The sequence below is a fragment of the Lupinus angustifolius genome, unplaced genomic scaffold (genome assembly GCF_001865875.1).
Source record: "Lupinus angustifolius cultivar Tanjil unplaced genomic scaffold, LupAngTanjil_v1.0 Scaffold_121_15, whole genome shotgun sequence".
Classification (NCBI taxonomy): domain Eukaryota; kingdom Viridiplantae; phylum Streptophyta; class Magnoliopsida; order Fabales; family Fabaceae; genus Lupinus; species Lupinus angustifolius.
The window spans coordinates 1,886-24,235 of record NW_017725067.1 but is presented as its reverse complement, the minus strand read 5'-3'; the positions used below and the strand labels follow the sequence as shown (position 1 = coordinate 24,235).

The 22,350-nt window shown below is 31.8% G+C and overlaps 1 protein-coding gene across 7 annotated transcripts; it reads right to left on the bottom strand.

Annotated features, from left to right (window-relative positions):
- Positions 1-16,117: 16,117 nt before the first annotated feature.
- Positions 16,118-22,036, bottom strand: LOC109339943 (probable methyltransferase PMT3). 7 transcript variants are annotated; one of them, XM_019577493.1, is made up of 9 exons: positions 21,942-22,036; positions 21,261-21,358; positions 20,890-21,119; positions 20,617-20,781; positions 20,339-20,521; positions 19,642-20,236; positions 19,182-19,294; positions 17,174-17,394; positions 16,619-16,940 (listed from the first exon to the last, which is right to left on the bottom strand). In XM_019577493.1, exons 3-9 carry the CDS (start codon positions 21,109-21,111, stop codon positions 16,619-16,621), a joined length of 1,821 nt encoding a protein of 606 aa, XP_019433038.1. In that variant the 5' UTR covers positions 21,112-21,119; positions 21,261-21,358; positions 21,942-22,036. The 7 variants fall into 7 exon arrangements, with proteins under 7 accessions (XP_019433043.1, XP_019433038.1, XP_019433039.1 ...); XM_019577494.1 differs by lacking the exon at positions 21,942-22,036 and adding an exon at positions 21,753-21,922; XM_019577491.1 differs by lacking the exon at positions 21,942-22,036 and adding an exon at positions 21,757-21,922.
- Positions 22,037-22,350: the final 314 nt, after the last annotated feature.

Below are 22,350 nucleotides of genomic sequence, written 5' to 3'. Positions count from 1 at the left end.
ACATGTATCATATAATCTTATATATTTTAAGCAATCAAAATGAGAAAAAAAAAATAAAAGTTACAAAACATAATTTAAATAGTCGACTAAACACAATTCATTTTACTCAAACAAACATAGAAAAACAAAATTAATACTTTAACATTGCATCACAATTATGAATTAACAACATAATATTACATTATCATAGTTTATGCATATATATATATATATATATGGATGTTGGAATTCTAAGTCCTATTAGTTTAAATACTTCATACAAATTTCAAAATTTTCTATCCTATTCGAAAAACATGAACCACACCCATCTCATTACTAAGTATTATCACTAGGTACCCCGAGTATTCTTATGCTTTTTGTGGGAGTCATTTATTGGACCCCCGAAATTTCAATTTAGTATCTTTTTGCTGTGTGAAGCCATTATTGAACTCACCCAAGTTTGTTCTCCTTGAAAGCAAACAAAACCTGGAGGAAGAAATTTTTCTTTGTAGAAACCATGTCTCCTCAATGCAAATGAATATAAAGAACATACATGTGAATACTCAATTTTGTCCAGCCCAAAATACATTTTTTCAAAAAAATTATAAACAAATAAAAATGTTTTTTTGACTTAATGACACCATGCAATATATTTCAAATTTGAATTTCAAGACGAATTTTAATTAAATCCATTATCATTTAATGAGTTTTATTCTCTCCCAACAGTTTGTTTCCAAAAAATAATATGGATTGATAAAGGGAAAAATTAATAACTTCATGATGTCATTGTCTCATTGATTCAATCCATATTCATTTCATTTTTAAAAGGAATTTTTGGATGATTATTAAGTGATTTAACTATTAGTTATTAGCTAAAATCGTGTTAAAAAATAAATACATCATGAATAAAAAGCATTAATGCGGTAAAAATAAGAAAAATGAAAATTATTTCACTACCCTACAAAATTAAAACTTTTATAAGGTTGTATTGAAATCTAATTTATTTTAGAGTCAAAAAATAAATAACTTTAGACTTCTCAAGAATTTTTTACCATAACACTTTTTAAAGTATCCAAAAAAATAAAAAAAATACTCAAATACAAGTTAATCAAATTTCAAATAATAACAATATTTTTTCTTGTTTGATTGTTTTTCAAACATTGCAACAAAGATTGATAAAATCACATGCTAATTGCCTTAATTTACAAGATTTGTTTGATTTTAGAGTGAGTTATGTCTATAATTTGCAATAAATTAAAATCATGGATTGTATAACAAACTTAACCATGTGTAAAAATTAGGATAAAAATCAGCTACTAATGGAGAATCATGAGGGAAATAAAATCAAATATCAACATTTATTTTTTATCCTATGAATTAATGGGTAGTCTTGACTATAAAAGGGAGAACGTCATTCCCTTAGAAGAAGAGGATACACACTTGGGAAAAAATTCAAAAAATGTTCATACCATTTTTTTCTTTCCTAACGTATCTACAATCCTCCTAAACATCACCTTCTATACACAAAATCTCTCATCCACTACAATCTCAAAATTTCCCATCCACTACAACCTCAAAATTTCTCATCCACTAAAACCTCAAAATTTCCCATCCACACCAACCTCTAAATCTCCTATACACAATAATAAAAACATTTCATTCATCAATCATTTTTTATCCTCAACATTATCTTTCATACAACAATTCAAAATCATCCCACAAAAAAACACACTACCAAAAACCATAACCATCATCTAACAATGCAAAAAATTGATACTGTCATTGAGCCTTAGGAATAATTGTTGAGTCATTGGAATTACACGGGCCCAATGCATACATGAATATGTTGATTTGGTCTAGACATTCTCTCCGGCTGTGAGTATCCATTCCCAATTAATAGGTGTTGATTCATGTGTAGAGGTAAGTTCAATTTCTTACATGTATCTAATTTTTTATTCATCACCTCTACTCTTTTTCATCTATATGTATAATAAAATTTGATAATGATAAGTCATATAATTAATGTATTTGTACAAAAATTAAATCACATTACCACAATTTTAAGATATAAGATGCAGTATCGAACGCAAGAGATTTGTTTCACTCATATTTAAAAAAAGGTTTTTAAATAAAAAACAAAAAAAAATAGAATTTCTTAATTAAGTTTTAATATGAGATTCAGTATCGGACGTAAGGGCTATGCTTCACTTATTTTAAAATAATAATAATTTAAACGTTAATTTTTTTAAGAAATAAAAAATCAACCTACCAAACAAAAATTTTCTACCCAAAGAACTACGTAGTCTTGATTCCCAAAAAGGGATACGTTTGACCAATATCATGTCTTGTCAGATACAATAATAAAAATAAAGTATATTCTTTGGTAAAAATATGGTAACAATATAATTAATAATCCATGCATTATAGTAATGGTGCCATTCAAACGGGCAGCTAGAGTGCTAATACCTTACCTAGTTAGTAATCGACTCTTGAACCTTGATATCAAAGTCCAAGACTGAATGCGATTGAGCCAAAAGATTTTTCTACATTTTTGACTGGAAAAAATGTAGTGGCGACTCTAATACAGTCGTGCAGCCGGAAATCGGGGCGCGACAGCTGGCGACTCTGCTAGTGATTTTTTTAAGAGAGTCAGACCCATAAACATTAAATATATGGATTTTTTATTTTTATTTTTATTTTTAGTTTATTTTATTTTATTGTTATCATTTACAACACATTATCATATTAACTTAAGTATACGCTCTATACCCAAACATTAGATTAGAAGGGATATCTGTCTTGTCGGTAAAGACTTTGGACTTCACTTACATTGACATGATTAACCACTTAGGTTGTTACAAAATATCATGGGACCTACCGGTGTGGACTACATGCCCCACTTGTAATCCCTATGGTATTTGAGTTTCCCCTCTTTGTGATTGGATGCAATATGAGCACCTTATAAGCAGACCCTATAAGATGTTTCATATAAAGGTCTTATATCCTCACCCAAGGGTTAGGGTCTTAGATAACCCACAAAACTTATTAAGTATATCATATCTATGATACTGAATACATACATGCATATATACATACATGCATCCAAAATTATATTATTCGAACATTCGTTCATTTGTGCATTCGTTCAAGAATAAAATCTTCATTAATTGACTTATGCATTCATTCATTCCTTTCAAAAATAAAAATCTTCATTAATTGACTTACGCATTCATTCATTGCATTCAAAAATAAAAAATCTTCATTAATTGACTCATGCATTTATTCATTATGTTCCAGAATAAAATCTTCATTGATTGATTTATGCATTCATTCATTGCATTCAAAAATAAAAATCTTCATTAATTGACTTATGCATTCATTACATCCAAAAATAAAATATTTATTGATTGACTTGTGCATTCATTGATTTAAAAATGAAAATCTGCATTGATTGACTTAAATATTCATTCATACATTCAAAAAGGAAATTCATTATTCATTGGTTTATACATTTACCCAAAAATAAAACACATCATTAATACATACATCAAATTATTCATCTAACGTACATGCATGCATTTTTATGCTCTCTTCTACTTATCCATTACTCCCTGCATACATGCATTTTGAAAAAAATATATGTTATTTATACATTCTACTTAGATGCATTTTTTTGAATGTATCCATACATGCATGCATATATAGATAAATAAAAATTCATCTTTCATTAATTTATGCACACATTCATCATAAATATATACAATAAAATAAACACATCATTCACTTATTCATACATTCAAAAAACTATATTCAAACATTCTATTTCATGCATTACTATATCATACATTTTAATCTCATATCTCACCATATCATTGCATTCATTGTAATAAATCATGCCACCTCATCATAAAAAACATTTCATGCATGTTCTCATAGTCTTCATGCATTCAAAGTCGTATACAACATAAATTGCATTTTTCTAAGAGTCTCATGAACTAAAAAAAAATCACATGCAACATATCACATATCATATGCTTCAAAATATTAGTCTCACATTATTCATATATCAAAACTTAAATCAAATGCATAATCATATATGTATAACTCAATGTGACATTACTTGCATTTTATGTATTATTTTGAATAACAGGTTACATTTCAATCAATGTAACATGATAAAAAATAAAAAATGTTCACTTCATTAATATTATGCATCAATAAAAATTATTTCTACATGTATTTCATGATCTTATTGCTAAAGACACTGAACAATTAAAGATTAGTTTTAAGAGCAATATTGTTAGACTCGACTGAAAGCATCAATATTTAAACAGAAGATATTCAAGAAGATAGAGAACTTCTAGTTTGTGATGAAGACCACATAAGCTACACTTGTCACACGAGATAATGCATTACCTCCAACCCCAACTAAAATTGGAGACCCACTAAATTCTCATTTGAGGACCCAATCAAGGCCAAACGCATCTCACACTTACCCGTGTTTCCTTTTTCATGGATAAAGATTTACTTTCAAATACATATTTTTTAACGAGTATGTACTAATGCATTGATCATGTAAATTTCACCATATCATACCTCACTCTACGTTACACTCTACCAGTCATATTTACCCAAAAACACCACAAAAAAACCCAAATAAAATTAACTCATGCATTACTATGAGATATTTTTTTGCATAATGTTAAAGTACGCGACCTAAGGTCGCAGATGAGAAATAAATCTCTTTCCTGACTTGTCAAGTGCATATTTTTTTCCTATAAAATTACTCATCTGTGAACTTACGAACATGTATGTTTTTTTTCAAAAACGAAAATTAAAACATAAAATAATGTGAAAGAAATGAGAGAGGAAAGAAGTGCGTCCAAATATGGGTTGAAAAGTTTGAATAATGTGAAAGAAATGAGAGAGAAATGTCATTTAGAGAATGACAGCAAAAGATGAGAAGGTATGAGGACCACCATTATTGTTATACATAATGAGGATAGAGAAAGAGGAAGTTGAAAGAGAAAGTATGGAGTGTGATAATTTTGTAATTAATGGGAAAGTAAAAGGGCTTATCAATAATTTAGAGTGTTATAATAATGTGAATTAGAAAAAAATATTTAATATTTTCGATGTGTCGATATATAAATGGAGGGACATGAATAGGGACAGTGTCATGGAACAGCTCATCCCTATCCATATTTTACGTGGACATCAACTTAGTCTTTAATAAATTTAGATTACCATCTTGGTCCCAAAATTTTAAAATATAGACTCATGTTAGTCCCTCCATTATCAGACTAGGATCATATGTTCCAACATCCTACACCAAACTATGTCCCCACTAATTATATTTAGCCATCTAATTTAAAATGACACATCATTTTATATTTTAATAATTTTAAAACTGACATTGTTAACATCTTTTTATCTCTTCATTCACTACTTTTGTAAAACAACTCTTCAAATTACATGAAAGAAGTATCTCTCTTCATTTTAGAAAATAATATGCTCTCACATAATAAATTTATTCTATTAACTATGTAATAAAAAAAAATATCTTTATCATATCATTATGAACATATGTCACTCTCTTATTTATTTTTTTCCCTCCAAAAGAACTTATGTTCCTATAGTGAAGTTTCACACACTATATTTTATCTTATATTATCTATGTATGAATTGAAATGACCGATGAAAAGACTAAATTAAATACCCTATATTTGTGACAACTGTCCAAAGAAGAAGTTATTTTCGTCAAATTAAAGTGGAATTTTCAAAGTCATTTCCTTTCTTCATGTTATACAATAATATGTCTGTTAGAATTAATAAAAAAAAAACAGATAAGATGATGATCTGAAATGTAAGGAATATAATAATAATTAAAAAAATCAAATTTGAAATTAAAGTTTTTTTTGTAACTTTTAAATATATTTTTAATAAAAAGGACTCCTATAGTATCATGATTTGATTTCTCTATTTTCATTAAAAAAAATCAAATTCGAAATTAAAAAAAGTCATTATTTTCTACAACATTTAAAGATATTTATTTTCAGAAAAAAACACATAGTACCATATTCCGGTTTCCTATATTCATTAGAAAATTCTAATTCGAAATAGTAATTTATTTTCCTTATGTGTTTTAATAGACAAATACACATAACACATGTGTTGTTAACAATCCGAATATAGATGTAACATGTGTGTTTTAACTATACGAATGTACGATTAACATGTATGTTCTTAGCAATGCGAATGTACAGGTGACACGTCTGTTTTAAAAATGTATTACATATCTATTAACTATATAATAATAAAAAAATGCATTTTTATGTCACCATGAACACATGTCACCCTCTCATTTATTTTTTCCCTCGAAAAGAGCTTTCATGTTCGAACTCTCCCATACTATATTTGATATTCTACTATGTATGAATTGAATGACTAATAAAAAGACTAAACTTAACACCCTATATTTGTGATAACTGTCTAAAAAAGATGTTATTTCCATAAAATAAAACTTGAATTTCAAAAGTCATTTCCTTTCCTCATGTCATACAATAATATATCTGTTAGAGTTAATAAAAAACAGGTAAGTTGATCTTAAATGTAAAGAATATAACAATAATTAAAAGATCAAATTCAAATTTGAAGTTTTTTTGTAACTTTTAAATATTTTTTAATAAAAAGACTCATATAGTATCAAAATTTGATTTCTTTATTTTCATTAAAAAAAATCAAATTCAAAATTGAAAAAATCATTATTTTCTAGAACTTTTGAAAATATTTGTTTAAAAAAAATCACATAGCATGTTTATGTTTCCTATTTTCATTAGGAAATTCAAATTCGAAATTGTCATTTATTTTTATTATGTGTTTTAATAGGCAACTACACGAGTAACACATATGTTGTTAACAATCTGAATGTATGAGTAACATATGTGTTTTAACTATACGAATGCACGATAACATGTGTGTTCTTAGCCATGCGAGTGTATGGTAACATGTCTCTTTTTAACCTTGAGAATGCACGGGTCACAAGTGTGTTCTTAACAATATGAATGAATGCACGGATAACATATGTGTTTTTGAACATGCGAATGCACAAGTAACATATGTGTTCTTAACCATATGAATGTACATATAATATATGTTCTTAATCATGACGCAAAAAAATATCATCCCGTACAAATGCATGGGTAACTTCCTACTTTATTAGAATTGTCTCCGCATTGTAGCGGCTCTCATATTTCATCAAAGAACAAATATGTTTCACGGTGAAAATTAATTATTCCCCACAAAAGATTAATATGAACTGGAAGAGATCATAAAGCTTATGAAAATAAATTTATAAAAATAGCTTATAATGTTCCTAGCTTATTAAAAAATAAAGAAAACATATATTGTTCTTATAATATTTTAAGCTTATTTCAATAAGCTTAGCAGAAACTCTGAGAAAAGTTTATACAAGAAACTTTTAGCTCATTCCTAGAAGAAAACTTATTGAAAAGAGTTTAACTAAATTGTTTTCACAAACTTGTCCCCATAGACAAAAATAGGAACATGAAAATTAGAATTCAATGGAAAATCATAAACGCAGGAAGATAAAAGGATGTTAACAGTTTTAATTTTAAAATTATTAAAATACAAATGATGTGACATTTTAAATTAGATGACTAAATATAATAAGTGGAGGACAGAGTTTGAGACAGAGTGTTGGACAGACAATCCATGCACTCCATTATCCTTCTTATGTTAACATTAACATAATGGAGAAAATAAGTGTATCTATATTTTAAAAGTTGTGGACATAAATTTAAATTTAAATTTACTAGGATTAAGTTGGTGCCAACCGAAAAACATAAGAGATCCAAATTGATTAGATTGAAATTCTTCTTCTTTATCTTCATCCTTCTTCACATGTTCAAGAAAGAAGAAGAATTGCTCATTCATCTCTCTTTTTCTATCTTCATCTACATGAGTATGCCATCTTTTTAAGATGGTATTAGAGCTTTAAGCTATACTGCACTTCTATTGTTCTTTTCATCTTCTTCCACTATTTCATCTTATTCTAAGATTCTCCCTTAAACCTCTTGCTATGGCTACAAGCGTCTTGAGTGACCCATCTAGCCCATACTTCATTCACCCTAGTGAGAACCCTGGCTCTGCTCTTGTGTTTGTACCATTAAAAGGAGGAAATTATCATTGTTGGTCCAAAGCTATGACAATGGCTTTAAAAACCAAGAATAAGCTCCAATTCATCGATGGTGGATTGCCAAAACCTCCTTCCGATGATCTGCTATTTTCAATTTGGGATAGATGTAATACTTTGGTTCTGTCTTGGATCAATCAATCCCTAGATCCATCAATTGCAGAAAGTGTCCTTTGGCTGGAAACGACTTTTGAGGTATGGACTGACCTCAATGAGAGATATTACCATGGGGATATTTTTCCTATATGTGAGGTACAAGAAGATCACTATAGTTTGAGACAAGGTAATTTGTCAATTGATGCATAATACATAGCTAAAACGGCTATGGCAAGAATTATACAACTTTAGGCCCATTCCATCATGCATGTGTGAATTCAAATACAAAAGCACTGTGGTTCCTATTGTGAAAGCATACATGGAAAATGACTATGTTATCAGGTTTTTAAAGGGATTGAATGAGCAATATTCCGGGGTTAGATCCTAGATCATGCTCATGGAGCCCCTACCTGGTATAAATAAAGCATTTTCCCTACTTGTCTAACAAGAAAGGCAACTAAACGCCCTACTAATGAAGAACCCAAAATTTTGATCAGTAATGCAGAAGAACCTTATGGCAGAGTAAGAGCTAGAGGAATAGGATTTCGTGGTTATAATTCAAACAATTCAGGAAGAGGAAGAAATTATCTTGGAAGAGGCAATAATACAAGAATCTGCACCTATTGCAACAAATCAGGTCACACAGTTGAAGTTTGCTACAAAAAGCATGGTTTTCCTCCAAGCTTTAGAAACAACAACAATGTCATGAGTAATGAAGAAAATTGTGCAGATGACAGCAATGATGCTGAGCAAAACCAGAAAGAATCAGGACCAATGCCTTTCACTATAGATCAATAACAAGTCATCTTGTCTCTGATGAAGTAGAATAATGCTCAACCATTACACACCACTAATCAGATTAGTTCAAATCCCTCAGGTATGGCACATCCTTCTCATGGCTTGTTCTTGTCAAAAGATTGGATACTTGACACTAGTGCCACAGATCATGTGTGCTACTCAATGTCAAATTTCCAATCTTTTAAACAAATACCTCCCATACATGTGAAATTGCCCAATGGAAGTGATGTTGTGGCTGCCATCTCAAGAATTGTTCTATTCTCCAATGATTTCTATCTTTCAAATGTTCTTTATATATCTAGCTTCAAATTAAATATTATATTTGTCTCTAAGCTTACTGCTTCCCTCAATTGTGAGTTAATTTTCTCGAAAATGAAATTTTTAATCCAGGAACAGAATACCTTGAGGATGATTGGTGCAACTGAGATTAGAAAGGGATTATACACTGTTAACGATAGTAGTCTGATTACTAGTGTTCCCTATGTAAATCATTTCAATACTTACAAGAGTGATGTATGGCATAAAAGATTGGGACATTTATCTCATGCCAAATTGATAACTATGCAAAAACAATTTCCTTTCATTTCTTTAAAACCTTATGTTAACCCTTCTGAAACTTATTTTTATGCCAAGCAAAGGAAATTACCATTTCAGCAAAGTATTACTGAATCTTTAAATGCATTTGATCTTATTCATGTTGCTATATGGGGTCCCCTATCTGTCCATTCTATAGGTGGACATAGATATTTTTAGACCATAGTAGATTATAAATCTAGGCATACTTGGATTCATCTCATGAAACTTAAGTCTAAAGCATCTAATCTTTTGAAAATCTTTATTAACTTTGTTGAAACACAATTTGGCATCAAGACAAAATGTGTTAGATCGGATAATGACCTTGAGTTCAAACTCACTGACTTTTATGCTTCAAAGGGGATCTCTCATGAGAACACTTATGTTGAAACTCCCCAACAAAATAGGATTGTTGAAAGAAAACATCAACACATCTTGGGAGTGGCTAGATCTCTCCTGTTTCAATCTTCTCTTCCTAAATGTTTTTGGAATTTTGCTGTTAATCATGTTGTTTACCTTATTAATAGACAACTTAGTCCTTATTTGTCTCAAAATTCTCCACATCAAATATTGTTTAAGCATGATCCCAATTTATTGATGCTTAAAATGTTTGGTTGTTTATACTTTGCATCTACTCTTTCTAGTCATAGAAAGAAACTTGATCCGAGATCTACGAAATGTGTTTTTCTTGGTTTCAAAACTGGCACAAAAGGTTATATAGTCTTTGACATGAAGAATAGAGAGACATTCATTTCTAGAAATGTTGTTTTTTATGAACATGTATTTCCTTTTATTTCTGATTCTTCAAGCAATGAAAATGAACATTCTCTGCCTACCTCTTCCTATATTACTCATGATCATTTTCTTGATTATCCTATACAAAATGAGGCCGTTGTGAATAATGATGCTGCTAACACTGAACGGATACAAAATGAAGCTGTCATTAGTAATGACCATGCTCCATATAATGTCAATAATGACAATAATGAGCATGATAAAAATCTTGATGAAACTCTGCCTCATACAAAACCTAATCCTAATCTTAGGAGATCTACTAGGATTAAAGGTCTACCCTCTCATCTTCAAGACTACCACTACCTTTTATCCTTAGAGGCATCTACTTTGAATAAGCATAGTACCAAACATCCTATTTCAGATTACATGTCTTATGGTAGGCTCTCCAACAAGCACATACATTTTACTCTGAACCTGAATACTCATACTGAGCCTTATTCCTATGAAGAGGCAATTAAGCATAAGTGTTGGACTTCAGCCATTGATGGTGAACTTAAAGCCCTTGATGATAACGACACATGTATTCTTACCAAGCTTCCTAAAGATAAGAAAGTCATAGGATGCAAATGGATTTGTAAGGTTAAGCATAATTCTGATGGAGCTATAGACAAATACAAAGCTAGGCTAGTTGCAAAAGGATATATTCAAACAGCTGGACTTGACTATTTTGAAACATTTAGTCCTCTTGTTAAGATGACAACAACTAGAACCATGCTAGCTTTATCTGCTACAAAGGATTGGCGTATTCATCAGATGGATGTAAACACAACTTTCTTGCATGGTGATTTGTTGGAGGAAGTCTATATGAAACCTCCTTTAGGCTTGTTTGTTCAGCATTCAGGATTAGTGTCCAAGCTTCAAAAATCTCTCTATGATTTGAAGCAGGCCAGCAGACAATGGAATGCAAAACTCACTACCACTTTGTCTAAATTCGGGTATACTCAATCCAAAGTTGATTACTCTTTGTTTATTAAATCAACCAATGATAGTTTCACTACAATTCTTGTATATGTTGATGATTTGATGGTTGTAGGAAATGACTTGCAAGAAATTACTCAACTTAAAGCCTTATTGAACAAACAATTCAGCATCAAGGACTTGGGTGAGCTGAAGTATTTCCTTGGAATTGAAGTGGCTAGAGCAGCAAAAGGAATCAACATTTTCCAGATAAAGTACACATTGGACCTTCTAAGAGACAATGGTCTCCTTGGTTCCAAACCCTGCTCAACCCCTATGGATCCTAACACAAAATTGTTTGGCAATTGTGGTCAACCTCTCACTGATCCCTGCAAATACAGAAGTCTTGTTGGGAGATTGATCTACCTTACTCACACAAGGCCTGATATCTCCTACTCAGTTAGTCATTTGAGTCAGTTTCTTGCCAATCCCACTAACACTCACTATGAAGTTGCCTTGATAATAGTCAAGTACCTTAAAAATGCTCCAGGACATGGTCTCTTCTTCCTAGCTCATAACACAACGAAATTAATTGGGTTTAGTGACTCTGGTTGGGGGTCTTGTGTTGACACTAGAAGGTCAATCGCAGGATTTTGTTTCTTCATTGGTGCCTCATTGATCTCTTAGAAAAGTAAAAGGCAAAAGACTGTTTCCAGATCCTCTACATAGGCTGAGTATTGTGCCTTGGCCTTGGCTGATTTTGAAGCAAGATGGCTGAGTTATCTTCTCCCTGATTTGCAAGTCACCCATGTTACTCCCATCATGATCTATTGTGACAATCAGTATGCCCTTCACATAGCTGCCAATCCGATCTTCCATGAAATGACAAAACACATTGAAATTGATTGTCACTCCATTCGTGAAAGAGTGCAAGATGGTAAAGTTCATCTTCTACTTGTTCCCTCTGAATATCAGTTGGCAGATTACCTCACAAAGGCTCTTCACAAAGGTCCAATCGTGTTATTTCCAAGCTTAGAATGTTCAATATCCACATTCCAGCTTCTGGGGGCGTTTTGAATTGTGATTCTAATGAAGAGAAGAATCATCCTAACCACTTGGATTATTTTTGATTAAGTTCTTTTTTGCTTTTAACATACTTTCCTTTTTTTGGAATTCTTTTTCTGTTATTTTCGTTTTTCTGTTTCAGTCGTTTTGCCATTTTAGGAAAGTTTTGTTTTCTTCTGTTTTTTCTTTGGCTGTATATTCTCGTTTTCCCTTTCATTGAAAACCAAGATAGATAATAAAAAATTCATAGGTATATTTTCACTTTAGATTGAAATTCTTCTTCCTTATCTTCATCCTTCTTTCCGTGTTCAAGAAATAAGAAGGATTGCTCATTCATCTCTATTTTTCTATCTTCATCTACATAAGTATGCCATCTTTTTAAGAAATGATGCATTGACTAAGTATAAATCTTTACATTATCAATATATAGATATTAACTCTTAAAAATGTCTATGAATCACCCCTTTTCTCGAGCATGGCAAATAACTTATACTCAAATTGTTCCCAAAAAATATATGTTGCCATGAAATAGTGCTATAAAACTTACTATAATACATGATTTACTTGTTGCTTCTCTCGCAGATGTAAAAAAATATTTAGCCATAATGTTGTAAATCCTACCTTTACAAATAAAATCATTGGAGCACTATTATATAAATTATATAATATTAACACAACTACAATGCATCACTCATGCTCAGTGACGGTGTTACATGCACCTTAGCGTGTGCAAATGCGCACACTGAATATTTTGAAAAAATGTGTATACTGTTAACAACTTTACAAGTCTAAAATATTTACCTTTTTTTTTTTTGTAAACAACATGACATGTTTCATGGAGTTGTGCTAAATAATTTTATACTATTGTTGATATGTAACTTAAAGAAATTTATTATCGTTTCCCTAATTTTAATATGACAAAACTAATTGAATTTGCAAAGTTTTATCCACGTGTTTTTTCTAATTAATTTGGTGATGCTTGATAACCAACTTGAGAGTTACATCATTGAAATGTGTATTAATATTGAATTTTTTTCTTTAAAAGGAATCAATAATTTTTTAGATAAGTTGTTTGAAAGTGAAAGACACATTGTATACTTATTAGCTTCTTTTTTTTTAAATTAAAAATGATTTTACTTGTTGTCACAACAACGATAGAAAGAGTCATTTTAACTTTCAATAAAAAAATAGGTTGCATAGTCGAATGAGAAATGCATGAATGAAAGACTATCTAGTCACTTATATTGAGCGAGAATTGTTCAATAACATTGACAACAAGTTAATAATTTAATGATTGAAAATATGAAGTCAGATATAGATCAACTATGAAATACATAACTTATTTGATTGATATATTTAAATTTTGTAATTTTTATATTAATGTTTTCATCATTTTATATAATGATATTTATTATTTTAATTTTTAACCTATATCACACATTATGTCTTCAGATCCTAGATACGTCATTGTTCATGCTTTTGATATTTGTTAACCATCACATTAGATATTTTAAGATATTCTCATTAATAAACTCGTATACTTGTAAATCCTACTTTTACAAATAAACTCATAAACTTATATGAGTTTTGAGTTTAGGTGTAGAATGAAGTCAAATTGTATAAAGACTCACACATGGATGAATTCAATTAATTAAGACATTACGTCCATGAGTTCATCTACTTATATGCTATTTAACTAATTTATTTTTGCTCAATGCAAGACTTCTTCATTCACACTTGGAATGCCCAGCATCTCCCCCTCAAGTGTGAGTTCTCCTTCGAGTATTAGATACACTAGAGCTTAGTTATTTATCTATTTGCATCGCCGTTGGCTTATCCTTTCATTGAGTAAAATGCAACAATCACACCTTAAATTCGAAATGGGAGAGTTAAAATTCCATGTGCCAAATTCAATAAGACATGCCTTTTATATATAAGATAGAATAATAGAACATCATAAAATATAATTCCTTTTTTTACCCTAGTTTCTTCAGAGATTCTAATGAAACAATAAATTAGATAATGTTTATTAGAAGAAGAAAATATTCATGATCTTTGTATATGCATGATATTTTTTTTAAATCCAATGAGGTTGCCAACTTTATAAAAATACAATGCCAAATTTATATTAAAAATCAAAACATTAGCGGTGTTCGAAAGAATCGACAATACAATTGCCAATTCTAAGATGGGAAAATATCAATACAAACTCTACATTCTGGTTGGGCGAGTTATATTAAAATACTATTTGAAAAAACTCTACATTCCTATTGCCGAGTTTGGTGAGGGGTGAAATAAAAAAAAGAAAGATAATCAGCAATGTGGTTGCTGAGTTGAAGTAAGAATATCTACCCCAATACCAAGTTTCTAAAAAGTGCTAATATTTCAGTTAATGTAAACCATTTAGGTAAATTTGCCGTTATTGTGAATGTGGAGTCAATAACACATTTAAAATCTTACTATTTTGCTTTAATGGGCAGCTTTTATTATTTTTATAGTTATTACTGGTTTGTAGCTGAATAATTGAGGTTGCTTTAAACTTGTTATTTTTAGTGCTTTCTACTTATTTACAGCCAACTTATTTGCTTATGTTTCCTTTTTACATAAATACTTGGTTCTGAGTGAAGAAATCAATGTGCCAACACTCATGGGAGTCAACTTGTTTTTTTAAAAAGATTAACAGTATTTATGATATTGAACTTTCCATTCATATGTCTGTTTAAATTTTAATATTTTATAAAATTTAATATAGAAAATTTTGATATTTTAATTTGGAAAAAACAAGAAATTATTAAAAGCTTTTAGCTCAGAAACATTTTTTAGTGGGAAAAATATAAACTGCCAAACAATTTTATCTTAAAGCTTGTTTCAGCATTGATTTCAATTCCCTCTGTTATCGTCAACTTAAACAATTCATTGGTTTGGTCATAAAAACCCCATTTAGCATGGATTAAAAACAAGAAGGTTGATGTCACCAAATTGGAAAATGATATATAGTCCTATAAATCCTCCGACAATATAAGATCATAAATTTGTACCAAAATAAAATATATCATTATTCACCCGCTTAACAAGCCTAGGAGCACCAAATGAATCATAATTTAAAAGTACAAAAAAAACCATGGTGTTCCATGACACAATGCTTCTCACAACCATTCCACCAATCAATTTGCACGCATCCTCCATTCGACCAAACTTCCCATTCATGCCCACCAATCCATTCATCACATGAATATGAATCCTAAAAACCCATTTGCAAAGCATGACCATATAGAGTGAACCCATCAAGTAAAAATTCAAACTTTCTCAGTTCAACATTCATAATACCAATTTGAGACCGGAGTACCCCATTCCTAGCCAAAGATGGCAGCAAATCAACCTCGTGGAGGTGAGGATGAAAATACATTGTCCGACTATAAACTAAGTTCCCACTCACAACCCATGTAACAAGCTACACCAAGTAAGAAGTGTCACATTCGAGTCTAACGAAACTTGTGAGGAGTCCACCCCAACCCCGACCCCACTAATTTAAGATTCAAGATTCAACTTGTTATACAAAACTATATAGAAAATAGTAAATTCCTAACCCATAAACTAGAACACACTCTAATAAAGAATACCAACAATAATACTCCAACTGTAAATTTGAATAATATAATAAAAATCGCCAAAAGAACAAAAGCGAAATAGAAAATATTAAAACCCTCAATATCCGGTAATTTGTTCAAATCAATTTAGAACAAAATACATTTCTTAGAAAACAGTGGTTGGTTGCAATGTAACTGCACTGCAACCTTAACCAAACTCCAACTAAATGTCCAGCGTTCGAAAACCAAAGACGTCACTTTTGGGAGGGTTTTACCTAACCATCCTCAACCCGAGAATTAGTCTCACAACTATACTGTGTCATACGGGATCAAAGACAAAATTCCTCTTCAATTATCTTAATCACAATAACAAGGTGATAATGTTTGTGTCTAAAATTAAATATAAATAACATAACTTGTGAATAAGATTTCATGTAACTTATGCCTATGTTGAAGAGAATTAGGAATAACATATATAGAATACCTAAATCATAGGAAAAGAGCTATAAGAGCAATTACCCACAACAGTGTGGCTATCTTTCACCTAGCTTTGCTGATATTTTGCAGTTCACAGTGAATGGACAAGAGTTCCATCCACATAGTGAGAATGTCATCATTCCGAAACCCGGACACTCTCACTTGTCAGCCAAATCTTCTTCTGAATTATTAACACCGCATCATCTTTACCTTGATCTGAACCTTGCTCTACACCGGATATGGCCACTGCCTGCCAGTGCAATGCCGGTAAGAACTTCTTTATAGACAACACCACTGACGGCTTATCATTGATAATAATGAAACCTTTTGGCCTGAGGATTCTATCCATCTCAATCAATAAATCCTCTGGGCTGCATTCTTTCTCAATGATATCAGAAAATATAGTCCATGCATGTAGTAGATCATAAGTACGAGGGTAGGTTGAAAATGCTTCACACCTGTCACGTTGATAGCAAAATCGAGTCAGAAAAAGTAATACAACGGCAATGATAATGTGGCTTAGTTCACACCAGCTCATACATAGTAGTGCTTTGAATTGGTATCTTGCTTTTTTTGTTTCAACATTTGACACAACGAGAATATTTTAAAAATTGAAACAACAAATATAACAGGAATTGCTTTTGATATAACCTACTGAAGATCATTCGTTCTGTGAAGATAAGAGCCATACCAGTTGTGAACCGTTCCAAGAAGTCCTCTGTCATATATTATCTTGAGAGTGTTTGGCCCATTTTCCGGCACCACATTCATAACCCAAACATCTTTGTTCTTCAAAGCAGCAGCAAATGAACCCAAATTTGCCTTCATGTCCATAACGTTTCGAACCGTATCAGGCTTAATTTTATTGCCTAGCATGGTCCAGTAATTATCAACTTCTTGTTGCCAAACCTCCTGCACAAAATTGGTCATGTCATACCCAACACTTGTAAACATGCCTTTGCTTGATCATGACAATGCTCAGAGCAAATATAATCAGACATAATGGCTATTGTTCGATTATGCACTAGTAGCTAATATTATTTAGATTTAATTGTTATAACCTAAATATACAAGAGGTATTTTCACACATAGAATTAACCCACTAGATATTGTTATATTGCCTTATTAGGTCAGGTTCATTAAATGAGCTAAACTCCAATAAGCAATAATGTGAATTAGGGTTAGCCACCTTAGGAGTGTTTCCCTTGTGCTTAAAAATAGAGCATGAGATGCTCAAACCCTACACAAAAAATAGAATTCACTTAGACTCTTGTCTATGATACCATAGGGAGCTGCAAGGGTTTTTCTAGTGGGAGCGATCGCATGGGCTTCTACAGAGACAATGTTGTAAATGCTTTGTTAGATCAGTGACAACAAAGAGCTGATCCTTATTCTTTTTGTTTGTTTTTTATAAGGAGTAAACAATTTAGTAGTTAGTTAATTCTGTTATTTGCCAGCTGTCCTATTCTGTTGTAAAAGCTGAAACTATAAAGCTTGTTATGGGCATTCTGTTTTGGCAGTTATCATTTTTAGCAGAATTTTCCATCTCTCTCTTGTAATTCATTCACTCTTCATCAATAAGAGAATTTCGGAGTTCTTTTCTTCTTCTTGAATTCCCTATTCCTTGTTTGAATCCTTCGAATTCTTAGAAAATTCCTAGGCTTCTTGGCTCTCAATTCAGTCCTTAAGAGTTTTTCTGTTTGGAAACTTTGAAACATGATTCCGCAAGTCCTTCCTTCACGGGAATTCTTTTTCCGTTGCGGTTATCATCGGCATGATTTCCCAAAAGCTATCATGCCTTGATTCAGTTCTAGAATGATTACTTCTTTTAAGCTTATTATCAGGATATGCATCCCAACCATGGTTTCGACTTCACTATTCTATACTTCATTGTGATTGATTACTGTTGAGTGAAGTGTTAATCTTGTCCAGCAGTAGCAACATTGACAGGATATGTGGGAACAAATAAACAACATCCCAAGCAGAGAAGACACAAGTCCCATATGGAATAGAAATAGAGCTACATTATGGTTTATAAACTTAACAAGACCTTGCTTATACAAATTCATTTTATAATTTGTAACATAATTAAATTACTTATTTTAAATCTATGTACTTTTAATACAACATACTATTTATTAATAAATTCATAACCAATACAGCTAAGTGCATTAATATTAATATAATTGATAAATTAGTTTAATTAAATAATGTATTGATTTAGTATTTAATAACAAAAATGTCAGCATGGTGATGAGTGGAGTGACACACTGACACCTGGCCTAGCATTAGCCACATCATCGTTCTCCATTAATTTTTGGATTACAACTTAACGTAATGACCAAAGTTTCATAATTGAAAAGGTTAAGGGACCAAATTCGCCAAATAGCTAAAGTAGAGGGACTAATAGTGTATTTAGCCAAAGAATATTGTCACTTGGACAGGAACTGAGGTTTATAATTAATTCATATCAAATTTAATTAAGCAAGAAATGTGATCTCAGTTATCTGTGTAAAAATTAGAGATGGCTAATGTTAGCATCCCAACATATCCTTTTCCTACCAGTCTTGTATTTTCTCATATTGTTCTCTTTTTAGTTTTACTGTTGTTACATGCAGACTTTGTTACTACCTCTTATGAGAGAAAATATTCATTATTCAAGATATTAAAAGTGAAGAACAGAAGATATTTCAAATTACCGTGTCCTTCTCAAACATTTCAGTAGAATAGTTAAAGTCCGCAATACGAGGAGGTGGAGCAGTCAATCGCGCTGGCCAAGGAACCAAATCACTTCCCATAGCTTTGTGCATCTCTGTAGATCAACAAAATCTATGATTATTGACTTTTCAATTTTTAATTCAAGAGTCATGAATTGATACCAGAATTTTCAGATGGATCAGAACAAAAATCATGCAACATTAGTGTTAGATATATAAAACCATTCACATTCCTTAACCCAACAGCTTAAGCATTTGGGAGAGTTGGTTCTTGACATGGTATCAGAGTCTCTATGACCAAGTGGTATCAGAGTCTCTATTCACAGTAAGATTGTTCTGAACTATTAATGATCCGGGAACATTCTTAATATCAGTTTATCTCATGGTCTAGATATTAAAAAAGGACTAATTCATGGTATGAAATAGGGGAAAGATCACTCACGGTCAGAGTAACGTGTGATGCAAGCTTCCATGTTAACTCCCCAAACAGCATCAGGATCATCTTCCAATTTGCAGAGTGGAGGCCGGGTATCGGGCGCTCTTTTTAAGTAGCAATCGTTTGTAAGAGGCTTGACCCATATAACAGTCTGGTTCTTTTTAGCAGCTACTTTCCAACACATCCGTCCTACAAGATCACTCATGTCTCTCCATATCCTCTGGTCCTCTTCATCCTGAGCATAGGCTTCAGGAGACGAGTAGGCGAAGTAGCCTCCTGGCCTGAGTAACCTATCCAGCTCAAGAAGAAGTATACCATCTCTTTGAAGCCAATCAATTCTACATCGAGAACAATGAGCAAGTTCAAAAGATCTACTAGGGTAAGGGAGCCTTTTTGTCCCTAAGACACCAAGGTATGCTGGAATTCCTCGCTCTAAAGCAAACTGGATTTGGTTTTCATGAACGTCATTCGGAGCTAATGACATTGTTAATACATCAGAAGAAAGTAGATATCCTCCGAAGCTTGCAACTCCACAGCCAACATCAAAAACATTCCGGAGTCGTCCTCCATTGTTTATATTATTGTTTGGGAAGTTGAGCATCTATCATATCAATCATGAAAGTAATCAGATATGAAAGAGTTTTATATCTTGGTAATTATTATAGTGCCAACACCTAACCCAAATAAAGAGTCACCAACTTACATTGGCAATTGACGCGATATATTTATCAGCACCGTAATGGAAGTGAGTTCCTCCACCAGGAAAAACGATCTTTTCACCTTTTACTACCATCCAGTTCTGGTCGGATTTCTCAGTTGCAAGATGGGTATGAGGTATATTTGCCTTCCATACTTGATCTCTGCTTTTAGGCCACTTGATTGGAATCTATCATTATCAAGAATATAAGACATTAAAAGCTTATGCATAGGAAATTTATGTAGTTACATATAAGAAGCGATGCCCGGAGAAAGGAGTATTACCTTGTACCCTGGAGGAGGAGGAATCAAGCAATTATAATGCCTCTCAGGCATCGGGCAGTGCCGCTCATAATGCTCCATCAAGGTCAGATCAAGCTTCAATCTTGTTTGGTATATGAGATTTCTGTCTAGGCAGGGAATCAGCTCCGAGAGACGATCATCACATACCTTAAAAAAGTAAATACCAGAGTAAAATTATTAGAATGCTTCATATTAGAAGATAACATTTGAGTTATGGAGGAAGTTATTCAGCTCAGACTGAAATAGATAACTCACTGGAATGGTCTTTGGTATGGCACTATCATCTCCTTCTTCAGTTACCGAGGAAGATTCGTCCCCTTTCCAACCAACATCTTTCAAAGATTTGCGACCATACTCAATAGAAGACGAGGCAGTATTCCTCGAATACAGGTAAAATAGAGCACCAACAATCACCAAAACCAACACGGTTGTAACCAACCGCTTTCTGGGGTTCCCATCCGCTCTTGCTCTTGCCATTTTCACCACTACAAAAAACTCACATTTCACTATAATTTCAACTGGCATAATATTACAAAATATATCAACAATTTACAAGGCAAATTAACTAATCAGCTAAATACGAATCCCATAATTTTCTCACAACAATCACAAAGTTCAAAGCTCACCCGGAAAAATGTGCCACCCTTAATTTAAGGGCAACAAGTTAATGGCTGATGTACCACAAAGCACCCAGGTGAAGCAATTGAGAACCACTAACCAAGAACTACACATACAGTTGAAACTAAAATCAATGAAACAGCACAAGCACCATCATGACTGAAAATTTGAAACAATATCACTCAATAATAAAAGAGAACACATGCTAATAATATCACTCAATATGACTGAAAATTTAATACACCACTATTGGATCAAACACATACTAATAATAATTTCTTCAATAATAATACAAACTCATTGACCAAACAGCAATAATAAATGATATAGAGCCTCAATGATGAAGAAAAAAAACAAATCTAAAAATATGGAAAGAGAATGAGTTAAAATAATATTTCAAACATAGAAGAGAAACAAATCTAATTAATATAAGCGGCACATGACATGACAGTAGAAAATGTGCAGAGTAAGCAAAAGGGGCAAAAAATAAAATGCATCACCGACAGTGAAATCATTGAAAGAAGAGATTTTGATTAGTTTGGGTGGTAAAGGAATGATTTTGAAAATGGTAGTGGGAATTTAAATGAAGAAAGTAATAAGGGAATGTTGAAAAATGGATCTGGGGTGTATTCGAGAAGGGAAATTGTATAGAGAAGTGAGAAAGAGAAGGAACGTTGTAGGGTATGTACCTTAGACAAGGGATCCTTCAGTTCATTTGAGTTCAGAGGTTGCAAGAGAAGTGAGAGGAATGTGTGGTGGGGTATTAGATTTGGAACACTTAAAATCCAAATTGCATATTATTATATCAATGACATTAATATCTACTGGTCTAAACATGTAAGGTCCCGACCCCGCTAGATCAACCAAAAATATTAATGATTTCATTCATATGAATTACATTTGTTCATAAATCTGAAGTAAGTTACCTTCTTACCCATAATAAACAATACATTTGGTATTATCAAACAAAATAAATATTAATGACATGATGGTAGATACTTTACATTCTATTTTTGGTGCATAGTTATAAGAGCTATTGACATGGTATTTTGGTAGTGAAATTTATGTTATTTTAGTTTGTATATTACTTCTATGTGG